Source organism: Lynx rufus, unplaced genomic scaffold (genome assembly GCF_022079265.1).
Source record: "Lynx rufus isolate CCGP_SWC_20201006 ecotype Redwood Valley unplaced genomic scaffold, mLynRuf1.p SCAF_14, whole genome shotgun sequence".
Classification (NCBI taxonomy): Eukaryota; Metazoa; Chordata; class Mammalia; order Carnivora; family Felidae; genus Lynx; species Lynx rufus.
Window position 1 is genome coordinate 44,332,692 of NW_025814828.1, and position 12,328 is coordinate 44,345,019.

The 12,328-nt window shown below is 44.5% G+C and overlaps 1 protein-coding gene across 1 annotated transcript; it reads left to right on the forward strand.

The window, feature by feature from the left end:
• Nucleotides 1–10,666: 10,666 nt before the first annotated feature.
• On the forward strand, nucleotides 10,667–11,161 carry NUDT11 (nudix hydrolase 11). The gene has a single exon (XM_047075687.1). The coding sequence runs from the start codon at nucleotides 10,667–10,669 to the stop codon at nucleotides 11,159–11,161; it is 495 nt and encodes a 164-aa protein (XP_046931643.1).
• The last annotated feature ends 1,167 nt before the right edge of the window (nucleotides 11,162–12,328 follow it).

A 12,328-nucleotide genomic window follows, 5' to 3' on the forward strand; every position in this document is an offset into this window, starting at 1 on the left:
AAACTAATTGCAATTTAGAGGCAAGAACAGACAGCTTGAAGTGTGACAGTAACAACGAGGACATTTCCTGGCAAGATGTGTGCCATACTCAGTGTGAAGGACTTGCACGCTAGAGCTGCCCATTCAGCCCCTGCCCTTCAGATAAGGCAGAACATTAAGTTCCAAGGATCCCTTATGGGGCAACAACTGACATGCACAGCCAGGGGAATTGCAGGTAGTGGCTCTGAATTAATTTCAAATAGATTATTATGAAAAAGGGTCTGATGTCATAGACATTCTTTGAGGCTTTAGAGTCAGACAGACTGGCTCCAGCACTCTGTGATCCCAGCTGAGTTCCAGAATTCTAATTTGTTAGGTGTGTGTGTGTGTGTGTGTGTGTGTGTGTGTGTGTGTGTGTGTAAAACACTTCCTTGATAAACAATGTTGACAAATCTTTACGGATCCCTGGGGTTAAGATCTGCCTGCATGATTTTCTGTACTAAGACAGCTGGATCAGCTTGAATGATCCCTCTAATCCCAGAGCCTTCCACAGTGTGTGGGACATACGGATTTTCTGACTTTCATCTCAGTTCCCTATGCTCAATAGCTTCTAGTACTAGTGTATGACCTCCCGGCCTTATAATCAGTGTCGGCCTTTCTAATAATCTCTCAGTTTCTGAAACGTCCTCTCGGTCGGAGAAGTTCTGCAATTCCCCTAGGCTTTGCAAATGCAAACTGATCTATACACAAAAAACACACATATCAAGAAATTTAACTGAAGAAATTAATCAATAAATATAAGACTGGTAATGTGATTATTGTTTTGGTGAAAATTATGTACATTCAGGAACATGGAATCAAGTCTGTGAGTCCCCAAAGACTGCAATTTTCAGCTACAGGCATGCATGTTCACAGTCCCAAGGACTCAGTTCCCCTGATCGGACTCCTGCTCCTATTGCCTTTATTCTTTCTCAGTCCAATTCTTTCTCTCCTCTTCCTCTTTTCCTGTTCCGCACTGCAAATGTACCCTGTGGTGACTTGTAATTCACAAATTACATTCCACTTTTTGTTTTTTATCCTATAATGTACTTAAGTGCTGGAACCATGTTTTATTTCTTCTTTGCATATCTTGTATGAAGCACACTGCATGAAACATGGTAGGCATTGAAGGTTTGTTGAATTCATCTATTTCACACAGAAACATTGACAGCAAAAACACCCACTTCCAGTCTGGATGTAGTGCAGTAGATGCTTTCTATATTAGTACCATACGTGTGGCTTTTGAGTGTCAGGTGCCATGCAAACCCTTCTAGAAGGTGGGATGTGTTGGGGGAATAGAAATCTGGTCCATCTGTCCATGTGCCTCTACATAGCACATAGCATACTTTTCATCACACAATATAGCTTACAGCAACAATTCCCAGGACTTAGTCATGTCTACGCCTTTCCATATCTGCCACCCCCAACTGTAATGTTATAAACTTAGTATTTCATGTAAAGGAAAAGTATTACTTGCAAGAGCAAAACTCTAAAAGTAAAATAGAGTGACAACATCACAATAGTAGAGAATGTTTTAATTAACGATGACTTTCACAAACACAAATTTTTTTTTCATTTTTTTTTTTAAATGTCAGGATACGCTGACCAATGCAGTCAATGGATTGTGACTGCAGTCCTAAATGTCAGCTCTGCCACTCTACTCACGTGTCAGGGCCAACGTATCTATCTTTCTGGGCTTCAATATCCTCATTTGTGAAATTGGAGTAACGGTACTTATGTCATAGGAATTGTATGACAATTATCAGCAAGATAAGCAAAAGACCTGAAACATGGTAGGCCCTCGAAGAGCTTTTATTGGGTCTTCTGTTATAGTAGCTAAGAAACAAAAAACCAAGTAGGATTCCTTTATGAGGATTTTAAGAATTATAGACATCAGAAAGTTCATCCAAAGCGACAAATCCAGGATACTTCCTTTGAGATGTAGGCTGGTAGAAAAAGCTATTTGATCAAAGTTAAAGTGAACTTCAGAAGCTAAGAGTCTAATTGGTGTCCTCTACTAGGAGATACAATATTGTACTTTGGGAAAAAGAACAAAACCAATAATTTTTTAACTTGCCTTGAAGTAAGTAACCCAAAGGAAGATGGAAAAAAAAGAAAAGGAAATGCCGTTTTCTTAACAATATCAAATTTCAGAGAAAGTGCTTGGCTCAGAACCCCTGGTCATAGCTACTCTACCACAGTGCTCTCTAACGGTGCATCTTTCCACACAGGCTGATTTTACTGGGGGTACTCAAAGCTTTTACTCTGAAAGAAGGGATGCAGCTGTTTTCCTTCTCCCAAATTGATGCCAAACATCATTTGCATGTGCCTTGTTATCTTTATCTAAGGAGCCTATGAAATTTGTGGAACAGCTCGGTGACCCTGAGAAACCTGTTTTGCCTCTGGGGGAACTGGTCTCCTGGTGTCCGGGCCTGTGGGTGCTCAGTGTCATTGATAAGGAAGCTATCTTTCCTCCTGGGCAGGTCTGATACCTTTGTGGAAGAGAAGGGCGTCCTGCCAAAAATAGGGTTTTTGTTTGTTTGTTTGTTTGTTTGTTTTAAGAATAGGGTTCTTGCACAAGGAAACCAGCTCTGCAGCCAAGGACCTTCCTCAGGATCCACAATCATCAAAAGTCATGAAAGAGTTATAAATCACAATTACTCTGTTCCTTCAGAAGGACGCAAAACAGTCAACTTTCATCTGCCACAACCAGAACCAGTGTTGAATATATCAACACTGTGCCAAAGAAGCAGGGGACAGATTCCTGGGAAGAGGGCTTCTGAAATGCTGGCAGACACGATGAAATGGTGGATGAAATGGTGGAGGTGAAACAGCAGAAAATGGAAGGGGAACAAACAGGACTGCTGGGGGCAAGTTAAGCAGGGTCGGCCTCCACTGCGGACTTTCTGGGGTGTTATCATCAATGAGCCCCACGTTTCCACCTCATGTAGCTACCATTAGCTTTCAGATCCTGGGCAATTTCCACTATGTCCTTGATCTCAATATCTTCCCTGAAAAAGAGAAATAGGAATGAGGATATTTCCTTTGAAGCATTTTTTTGTAGGATCAAATGAAAGATCAATGAAGAGCCTAGTGCAGTGGCCATCATTATGTACACTATTACTTAACATGAACCTCAACATTTATTTCAACTACATCAGTTCATTGCCTTCATTTTGTCTGTTTAATTATATAATTATCTTTTATTTCCAAAGATACAGTTTTATTTTGAAACATATTATGTAAATTATGGTACATGTCCTGCACAGATAAAGCCATCCAGTGATGAATGACAAAGATCTGGAAACACCACTCTACATCCTGCTGTGCAGGAAGAACAGTGCTAGCCCTATGAGGGATCCACAAAAAATGAGGCAGACTTCTAGCCAGCAGACATCTCCCAGCTGACTAGCCTAGTTAGCATGGCAGCTGATACATACATGGTGCTGACACCAATGGCACCTACTAGAATAACTGCAGTTTGGAAACAGAATGTTTGCCCTACCAGTGTCACTTTCAAAGGATCAATTAACTAATTAATTCAACAAATATTCAGCGATGCCTTTCCACTTGTATCAGAAATTGTTCTGGATGGTGGACTGACAAAGAACAATGAAACGTGGCCCTTGCCTTCAAGGGTGTCACAATGTAGCAAGGGAGACAGATAGGTCCATTATACCAACAGATAGGGTCCGGATGACTACAATGTGTGCTCAGCAATGTTCTGAGCTGCTTTTGCCCAGTGGGCAAGAGACAAAGATTCCTAAGATCAAGAGGTTCTAGTCAAGCAGGAGCTATGGTGGGGGGAGGAGAGAGAAATAAGCAATCAACATAATAAACAAGTAAATAACACAGTGTTTTGGGTGATAAGTGTAACTAAGAGGCAATTCAGGCCAAGGTAAAGGGGATCAGGAATATGGGGTGGGGGGGAGATGAATGCACTTAGCAATATACAATAGGGGTGGAGGGTGCTTACAGTTCCTTCCTGAGGATTTAGCATTCCACTCTGACACGTGACAGAGGAACACTAGAAAGGGTTTAGGTGCTGAATGAGAAGAATGCACAGGGACAATGTCAGTGAAAAGGAGAGACAGAGCAGTCAGGGAACTAGAGGTAGTGACCAAAGAAGCAGGAGAAATAAAGGAGTGCTGCCTCTTGGAGAGAACGGAAGGACTCACCTGGATTTGACATCCATTCATCTTTGTGTTCACGCCCTTGGTTGCCCATCTGTGCCATTACTCACAGAACACAGAAGTAAAAGTCCTGTATTTACCCTGTGATACACTCATGGATCAAAGGGAAAAATTTGAGAGGTATTTTTTGCTCAGATCACTTTGTATTTGGGAGATTTTACTGAATTTTCGAGCACAGACACACTATGAAGCCAATTCTGTATTTGAGGGAAAAACAGAGCATCCAAGATACACAAAGAAGCAAAGACTCTGGGAACACATGGGGAGTGATTTGAAAGACACAACTCACCCAACCTCTGCATGTGGAGATACCTATGTTCACCCATCTTTCACTTTCTATCACCGATAAAGAGTTAACAGGTACAGTAATAACTGGCCTTTGATCCACGTAGCTTCTGGCACACTCTCTCGCTCAAACAATGTATTTTGAATCCCTCCTGGACACCAAGTTCCAGGCACTGTGCTGACTCAGGGGCAACAGGTATGCTTCAGGTTGGCTCCCAGTCTTGAAATTTCTTACAAACACACAGGCCAATCATTACAGAGCTCCTTGATTAGAGTGATGACAGAATTAACGTCAAGGGAGCCTGGAAAGGAAGAAAAAGAGGGAGATAATTTAATCCCAGTGTAAAGGGAGGGTGAGCACACATGGTCAGGAATATCTTTCCAGGCAATGTGAGGTTGGTGAAGTAGGTACTTTTGTAATCCCCACTTCACAGACGAGAAATAACATAGTCAGAAATAGTCCTTGCTAAAGGCTGCATAACTACTTGAAAGAGCCAGATTTAAAATTCTAGGTCATTTGATTTCTAAAACACTGTATGTTTCTCTCATTGACTACTACTAAAATCACTGAAACGATTTACTTTAGTACATCTTTTTTTTTTAAGCTTACTTATTTATTTTGAGAAAGACAGAGACAGCGCGAGTAGGGGAGGGGCAGAGATAGAGGGAGCGAGAGATTCTTAAGAAGGCTTCATGCTGCCATCACAGAGCAGGACTCAGACTCAAACTCATGAAACCGTAAGATCATGACCCGAGCCAAAACCAAGCGTCAGACACGTTATTAACCAACTGAATCATGCTCCTCTCCCTTTAATACATCTTGCAATCTTTTCAGGTATATTGTGGTCACTCGCCTGAAAGCTGGTTCCAGCTGTGGGTACTAAAAGGCTCTGGGAATGTCTGTAACATTCTCTATCCCAGGAAACAGCGGGTCTGGAGAGCCCATCTCTCTTAGAATTGTAATCTATCATCTCACTAAGTAAGGTGCTCGACTTTCCACAACGATGCTTCTCATGTTGCTGTCACTTTCCCATCTGCCTGCTCCTTCCTACCTGAGAAAAAAGGCAGAAATATGTATCGGACTGTTGGTCTCAGAACAGATCCCCCCAGTGTTAGAACATTACAGAGCAGCTATGTTCTCCTGGGTGCCTGGGTCTTCCTGGAAGGAAAAAAAAAGGAGAGAAGAGTAAGTCTGTACCACAGGAATGGCACGTACTGTGCATCTCAGCAACTCTCAACATACGTGAAATTTGTCACAGTGAAAGGAAGGGGATTACCTCTAGAGTCAGACAGACCAAGGTGTGAACCTTGGCTCCCTCACTTACTGTCTTACTTAAACCCATCTCAGCCTGTTTCTTAATCTGTTGAAGGGGAATTTTGATACTAATTGTTCAGGTTTGTTAGTAGATAAATATTAAGTGTGTAAAAACAATCAGACCATCAATAAATCAAAAGCAATGTCTAGAGTGATGACAAAATAGAATATCTTCTATTCTGTATCACTTAATTCCATTTTCTGTGTGTAGAAGTTATTGAACTTCAAGTTGTCAAGTAACATGTCAAGGTGACACACTTGATTGCTGGGAGTGAGGTAGGCACTCAGGTGTTCTTTTCCCTATATTGTGCGGGAAATGGAAAATACCTTTCTTTGAACCCAGTGACTCTTAGCAAATGAACACCTTACATAAGAAGTCAACTCTGAACATCATCAAAAAATGACACAACAAACCATAGCTCTTGGCAAAAATAATCCTTTTGATAAGACATGGTGATGTTGTGAGAGCACAGGCTGTAGAGACACGAAGGCTTGAATTCAAATACAAACTGCACTCTAAGTCTTTCTCTTCTATGAATTGCAAATAGTAACCTCCTCTTTAAGATTTAATGGGCTGTTAGTTAAATAGGATACAGAGATCAACACAGGGCTTGGCATACAGACTGTCCTCGACAACTATCAGGTTTTAATTCATCCCTTTCCAGGGCAAGTTCACTGTCAACCTTTCCAAGCAGAGGTTAAATTTCCACTATGAACCTTATTTTCCCTCTCTTTTGTTTTTGGTTGTATTTTGATGGGTGGCAGTTACTGGTTGTACCAGCCAGTTTCTGATGCACAACAAACCATCCAAAATCTAGTGACTGTAAACAACCAATTCTTTTGGTCACAATTCCGCAGCTCGACAATTTCAGCTGGGCTTAGCTGAGTGGACCTTTTGCTGTTCTCAGAAGGTCTGTTTATGCATCTGTGGTCAGTGCCCTGTCTGCTAGAAGGCTCTGCTGGGGGCTAGATGGTCTATGACGGCTTCACCCACCCACATTTCTGGCAACTGGTTCACTGTCAGCTATGGTGAAGGGGATGCATGGGCCCCGGGTCTCTCATCACCCACCTAACTCATGCTTCTTGTTATCTTGTGTCAAGAGCAGCAAGAGAGGGCAAACTCCGGTGTGCAAGCAGTTTTCAATTCTCTGCTTGCTTCACACTTGCTATTGTTCCATTGGACATAGCGAATTTCCTCGCCAAGGCCAAGGACAATGTGGGAGGAGATACAGGCAGGCATTCACATATTACAGTTGTTACTGTAACAGTCTACTGTTAAAATAGTTTGTGAAATGACCATGTTTATCATCAGAAAAATAGTTAACTATGGGTACACCAGATACTAGAATGCAGTCTCTCGAAAAGGATTTTTATTCTTCTATAGAAAAAAATCAAAGCTATCTTGCCCTATTCTCTAACAGGTGAATAATAAAATCATTGTATGAAATTCTAAAAAAAAAAAAAAACACATTTGAAAACATTCTGGAATTGTACTAAATCTGTAAGCTGTGGATCTCTTTATCCAGAAGTGTGCTATGACTTTGCCAGTAGGAACCCAGCCTGTACCTCTCTCCATACTATAAAGTTGCTCTACTCTCCCTTCCAAAAAAATATGCCTCCAACAGAAGCCTACTGCATAGGCACACTCTGATGTGCAAGTGATGGACTAGACTAGAAGGCAGCACCTCTGCTGAGACAAGGACAAGGAGATAGGTACTGGTAATAGTGAAGGAACTTGTGATGTGGCTGGGGCCGAGTTGGGCCACCCCTTCCCGCAGACACCAGCCCAATCTCCCAGCTTTGCTAGAGTTCCTCTTGATTCATTCAAATCATCTTTCAAAGCTGAGTCCAAGTTCTATCATTTCCTACTACAATGTCTTTACCTACGCTGTTCAGGATCCCTTGGTATTTTATGTATTGTGTGGTGGCTGATAACTGCTACTATGAATGCCATCATTTCCCCATTATATTTTCTATATGATTATTGCTGGCATACATGAAAGCTTTGGTATTTTCAATATTAGTATTTCATTCTACCACTTAAAGGAATTCACTTTTATATCATTTCTTAGGCTTTTCCCAAGAATATATTCCCATCGCTTGGAAATAATGAAAATGTTGTCTTCTTTACTAAAACAATACTTTTTTTTTCTCTCTTTACAATCTAATTGCACTGGAACAACGATCTAAAGCGAGCTTTAATAATATTGGTGATAATAGGTATATTTGCCTAAATCCTGATTGTGATGGAATTTTTTTCTAGTTGTTCAACATCACTGGTGTATTTGTGTATTAGACACACTGAGGACTACAACCTTCTAATATCTATTTTCCCAGTTTGTTTTTAATTACAGGGTGTCACATTCCTTCAAATGTTCTTTCATCGTCCATTTATCCTTAAAATATGGTCAGTAGTAGTAGTATCTCTATTGGTTGAAGTCATTCTCTTTATGTCTCCATTCTATCATTTTCTTCATATGCAACCCACACATTTGTGTCATATTATGCTCTAGATATCACAGGTGTCTGTTGCCACTGGGAACAGGATCGTTTGTATGAGCTATTCTGGGTATAAATGGAGTAGAACAGACCCTGGAAAGCTGATCTAACTTGTTATTTAAAACTGGGGCTGTATGTTTCCTCAGTACTTTGCACTTACATTTCAGATTCAGTTTCCCTTTGATGCAGGGATTCTTTCACTGGAAAAGTGAGTTTTCAAGATCCTGCTTGCTTGATGCCAGCAGAGCGTCTGTGGGTAAGAGAGAGGCAGAGATGCCTAAGTTGCAGTATGGCAAAAGTTGGGGGACATCAGAGGCCTTCTCCATAAGGCTACTGTTAGAGCAGGGAAACAGTAAGAAAAAATGAAAAAGTGGGGGAAGCCTTTGGGTTGTTACATATTGGGCTGTGAGGGGCCACTTCCTGGCCAAGAGGACAGCTTGAGCACACAAAGAGGTGACAGAGCACCAAGTGGCCTTGTTGGAGGCCCACCCCAGAAGGCTTGTAAACATCGCACTGTAAAATGAGAAGGGATTTCCATAGGCATGTTTTCCAAAACCCCAAGCGGTACTTCTCAGTGAGAAAGAGAGAGGAGGGTGGAGTCGGTGGAGGGTGGAGACTGTTGGCATTTAATAAAAGGCTAATTGGGGTGGTTCTGCAGCTGTTGGGTGAATAGGACTCCAAGTGCAAAGGGCTGAAACAAGTAGGCGAGAAGTTTACTGATAGGAAACTGAGGAAAGATGTCAGTAGGGGTTCAAGAAAAGTGTTAAGTGATGGGCTGTGCCAACATGCCAGGCAAGGTGAAGAACCTGCCACCCTGAACGAAGGAAACCTCATTTTGGAAGGTGGGGGGGGGGGGAGTGCGGTGGGGGGTGGGGGGAGCAGGGCAGAGGGAGAGAGAGAGAGAATCGTAAGCAGTCTCTACACTCAGCGCAGAGCAAGACTGTGGCTCGGTCTCACCATCTTGAGATCAAGACCTGAGTGGGAATCCACAGCTGGAGGCTTAACTGACCTTGCCACCCAAGCGCCTCAAGGAAACCTTATTAAAATGGGAGTCCATAGGCCAGCAGGGGGAGCTTTCACACCCTACCACTGCAATCAATTGTGGACCCCAACAAGGACAAACAGTGCCTTGCATTCCCAGCAGGAAGAAGTTTACTTTCCTACTCCAGCAGAAGGAAGGAGGAATTTCTCCTGCCCCAGCAACAAGCTCAGCCAATAAGAAAATACCACAACTCTGCCACTTGAGAAACTGTCATCACTCTGAACTGTCGTTTTCCTGCGATGGACTTTTCCTTCGCAGGACTCCCTCCCAACTTCCTCTTTTTCCTACAAAGGAAGGTTCCCCTGCTCGGATCTCCAGACTTGTCCAAGGTGTGCCACGCTTTGCGTGTCCCGAATCGCAATTCCTCTGCTACTCCCAAATAACCCCATTTTGCTGATAAACGAACTGGCTGTTTGACCTTTAAGGTGGACAAACCCGTTGAAGAAATAAAACGGCATGCTATGACTCAGCAAAGATTAGGTACTGTTTTGCCAGGAATACTGAGGATCATTTAGACAACCCTGGGCCCTCCTAAAACGTAAGGAGGTACCATTTGTTATGGACGGTGATGATGCCCTTTACCTTATCACGGGTAAAATAAGTGCACGTGTTTCATGCAACCTGCTGGGCAGGGTGAGGAGAAACGTCTGGCCGTGCCACGGCCAAGTTCGACTCAAAAGGCGCACGTGGAAACGATCCCGGCCCAAGTCACAGTGCAGCGATTGGCGAACCGAAGTCCCGCTGGCAGGAGATTCCCAGCCCGCGAGGTGCGGGGCGCCTGCGCAGTGGGCCCCCGGCGCCGCCGCGCGCGCTGCGGGAGCCGCGAGACCCCCGCCCCCGCCCCTCGCCCTCCAACGTGAACGCGCACGTGAATGGGGACACGGACGCGCACGCGAATGCGCCTCACCTCGCTCAACCCCTGCCCGGCGGCTGAGGAGGGAGGGGGGCGCGCGCGGGAGTCGCGGGTGGGCTCTGTGCGGAGTGGCGGACCCGCTGGCGGCGGCGCAGGGCCGGGGTCGCGGGCTCCGGCTCCGGCGCGGGCGCGGGGGCGGCGGCGCCTCGTCCAGTCAGGCGGCGGCGCTCGGGACCCTCTGGCCGCACGGGGGACGAACTGACTGACGTATCTCGCCCGCCCCCGTCCCCGCCCCCGCCCCTGCCTCATCTACCCGGGGCTCCCGGGGCTCCTGGCCAGAGCGCTTTCTCTCGCTGCTCCTCTCTTCGGCCCTTTCTCTCTCTGGCACCTCGGGCGGCTGCGGTGGCAGCGGCGACAGCGACCCCAGCAGCAGCCAGCGGCGGGAGCGGGTGGCCGTGACGATGAAGTGCAAGCCCAACCAGACGCGCACCTACGACCCGGAGGGGTTCAAGAAGCGGGCGGCGTGCCTGTGCTTCCGGAGCGAGCGCGAGGACGAGGTGCTGTTAGTGAGTAGCAGTCGGTACCCGGACCGCTGGATCGTGCCGGGCGGGGGCATGGAGCCCGAGGAGGAGCCGGGCAGTGCGGCTGTCCGAGAGGTGTTCGAAGAGGCGGGAGTCAAGGGGAAGTTAGGCCGGCTCCTGGGCATTTTCGAACAGAACCAAGACCGCAAGCACAGAACGTACGTGTACGTACTGACCGTCACCGAGATTCTGGAGGATTGGGAAGATTCGGTTAGCATTGGAAGGAAGCGAGAGTGGTTCAAAATCGAAGATGCGATCAAGGTTCTCCAGTGCCACAAGCCCGTGCATGCCGAATATCTGGAGAAACTAAAGCTGGGCGGCTCCCCAACCAATGGAAACTCGGTGGCCCCGTCTCTGCCACAGAGCGATCCCTAGTATGTACCGCTCCTGCACAGACTTCTGCTTTCCGCCTACCTTAGAATAAATAGTGCCCGGAGCACCTCTGCTGCCTAGTGCGGTCTCTCGGGGAGGAGGGGGGCTTCTTTTGTTTCCTTGGCAGACCTCTGAATCACGCTTGCAAACTGTCTCAGTTGCCAGGCACTGTTTTCAGACAATTTGCACGTTTTTCAGATGCTTTGAAAATCGCTGCTTCGTAGGACTGTAACAGATTTCGGTAAGCCTAAACCACGTGGGTTTGTTTGTTGTTTTTTTTTAAGGTGCCTTAACTGCTTGCTCAGCTCTTAGTGTGTGTGTGTGTACAAGTGTGTTCACGCTGTGGGTTGTTCTTTTCTTTTACGTTTCCACACACGTGTGTATGCACGTGTGCATTTTTAGTACCGTAGCTTTGCGGTTTGTTTTGTAGTGAAGGCCTTTTAAATCTGAACATCTTGATGGTGTGGCATCTTTAATTTTTTTTTTTCTTGACCTCCTTTCTCATTCACAGCATTAGCGCCAGCCCTTCTGTGATGGCAGTTGGTTTAAAGATCATTGATGGATTTTTTTTTTTAATATTTAAGAAATTTCACATCTTATGGTCTTTCCTTACTGGGCAATAATTTTGTGTTTAGTGATGTGATCTAATTTGGCCTTTTCAGAAGTTTCTTTACTCATAGGTACATAATTTGATTTTCAAAAAAAAATTCACCAGTGGTAATTTTTTGCTGCTTATTTGAAGTGGCCATTTCCCATACAGCCCAAGTGTACTTTAACAAATATTACTTTAGACAGTGAATATCTTCTTGGATAAGTATTGTTAGCCAAACACATCCTGATGTGTACATGTTATCATGAAAACTGTATTCGTAGGGAGTGATTTCGTGTTCAACTTGCAACTTCATTGCCCATTTCTTAATACCCTAGAATAACCATGGTTCTCCCAATATTAACTAGTCTTTGAAAGAAAGTTATTTCACATATTTGAATTGAGTGGACATTCCAGTTAACCTTCCTGACTACCAATAACCATAGGCATGGGATTTATATGGTGATTACATTCCAATCCAGTGATGTACCTTTCTTGATACTTGGCTGGTACAGACTTCTTAAACTGTCAGGACACCTGAACAATCTCTATTAAAGATTTAGGATAAATGTTTTCTGTCA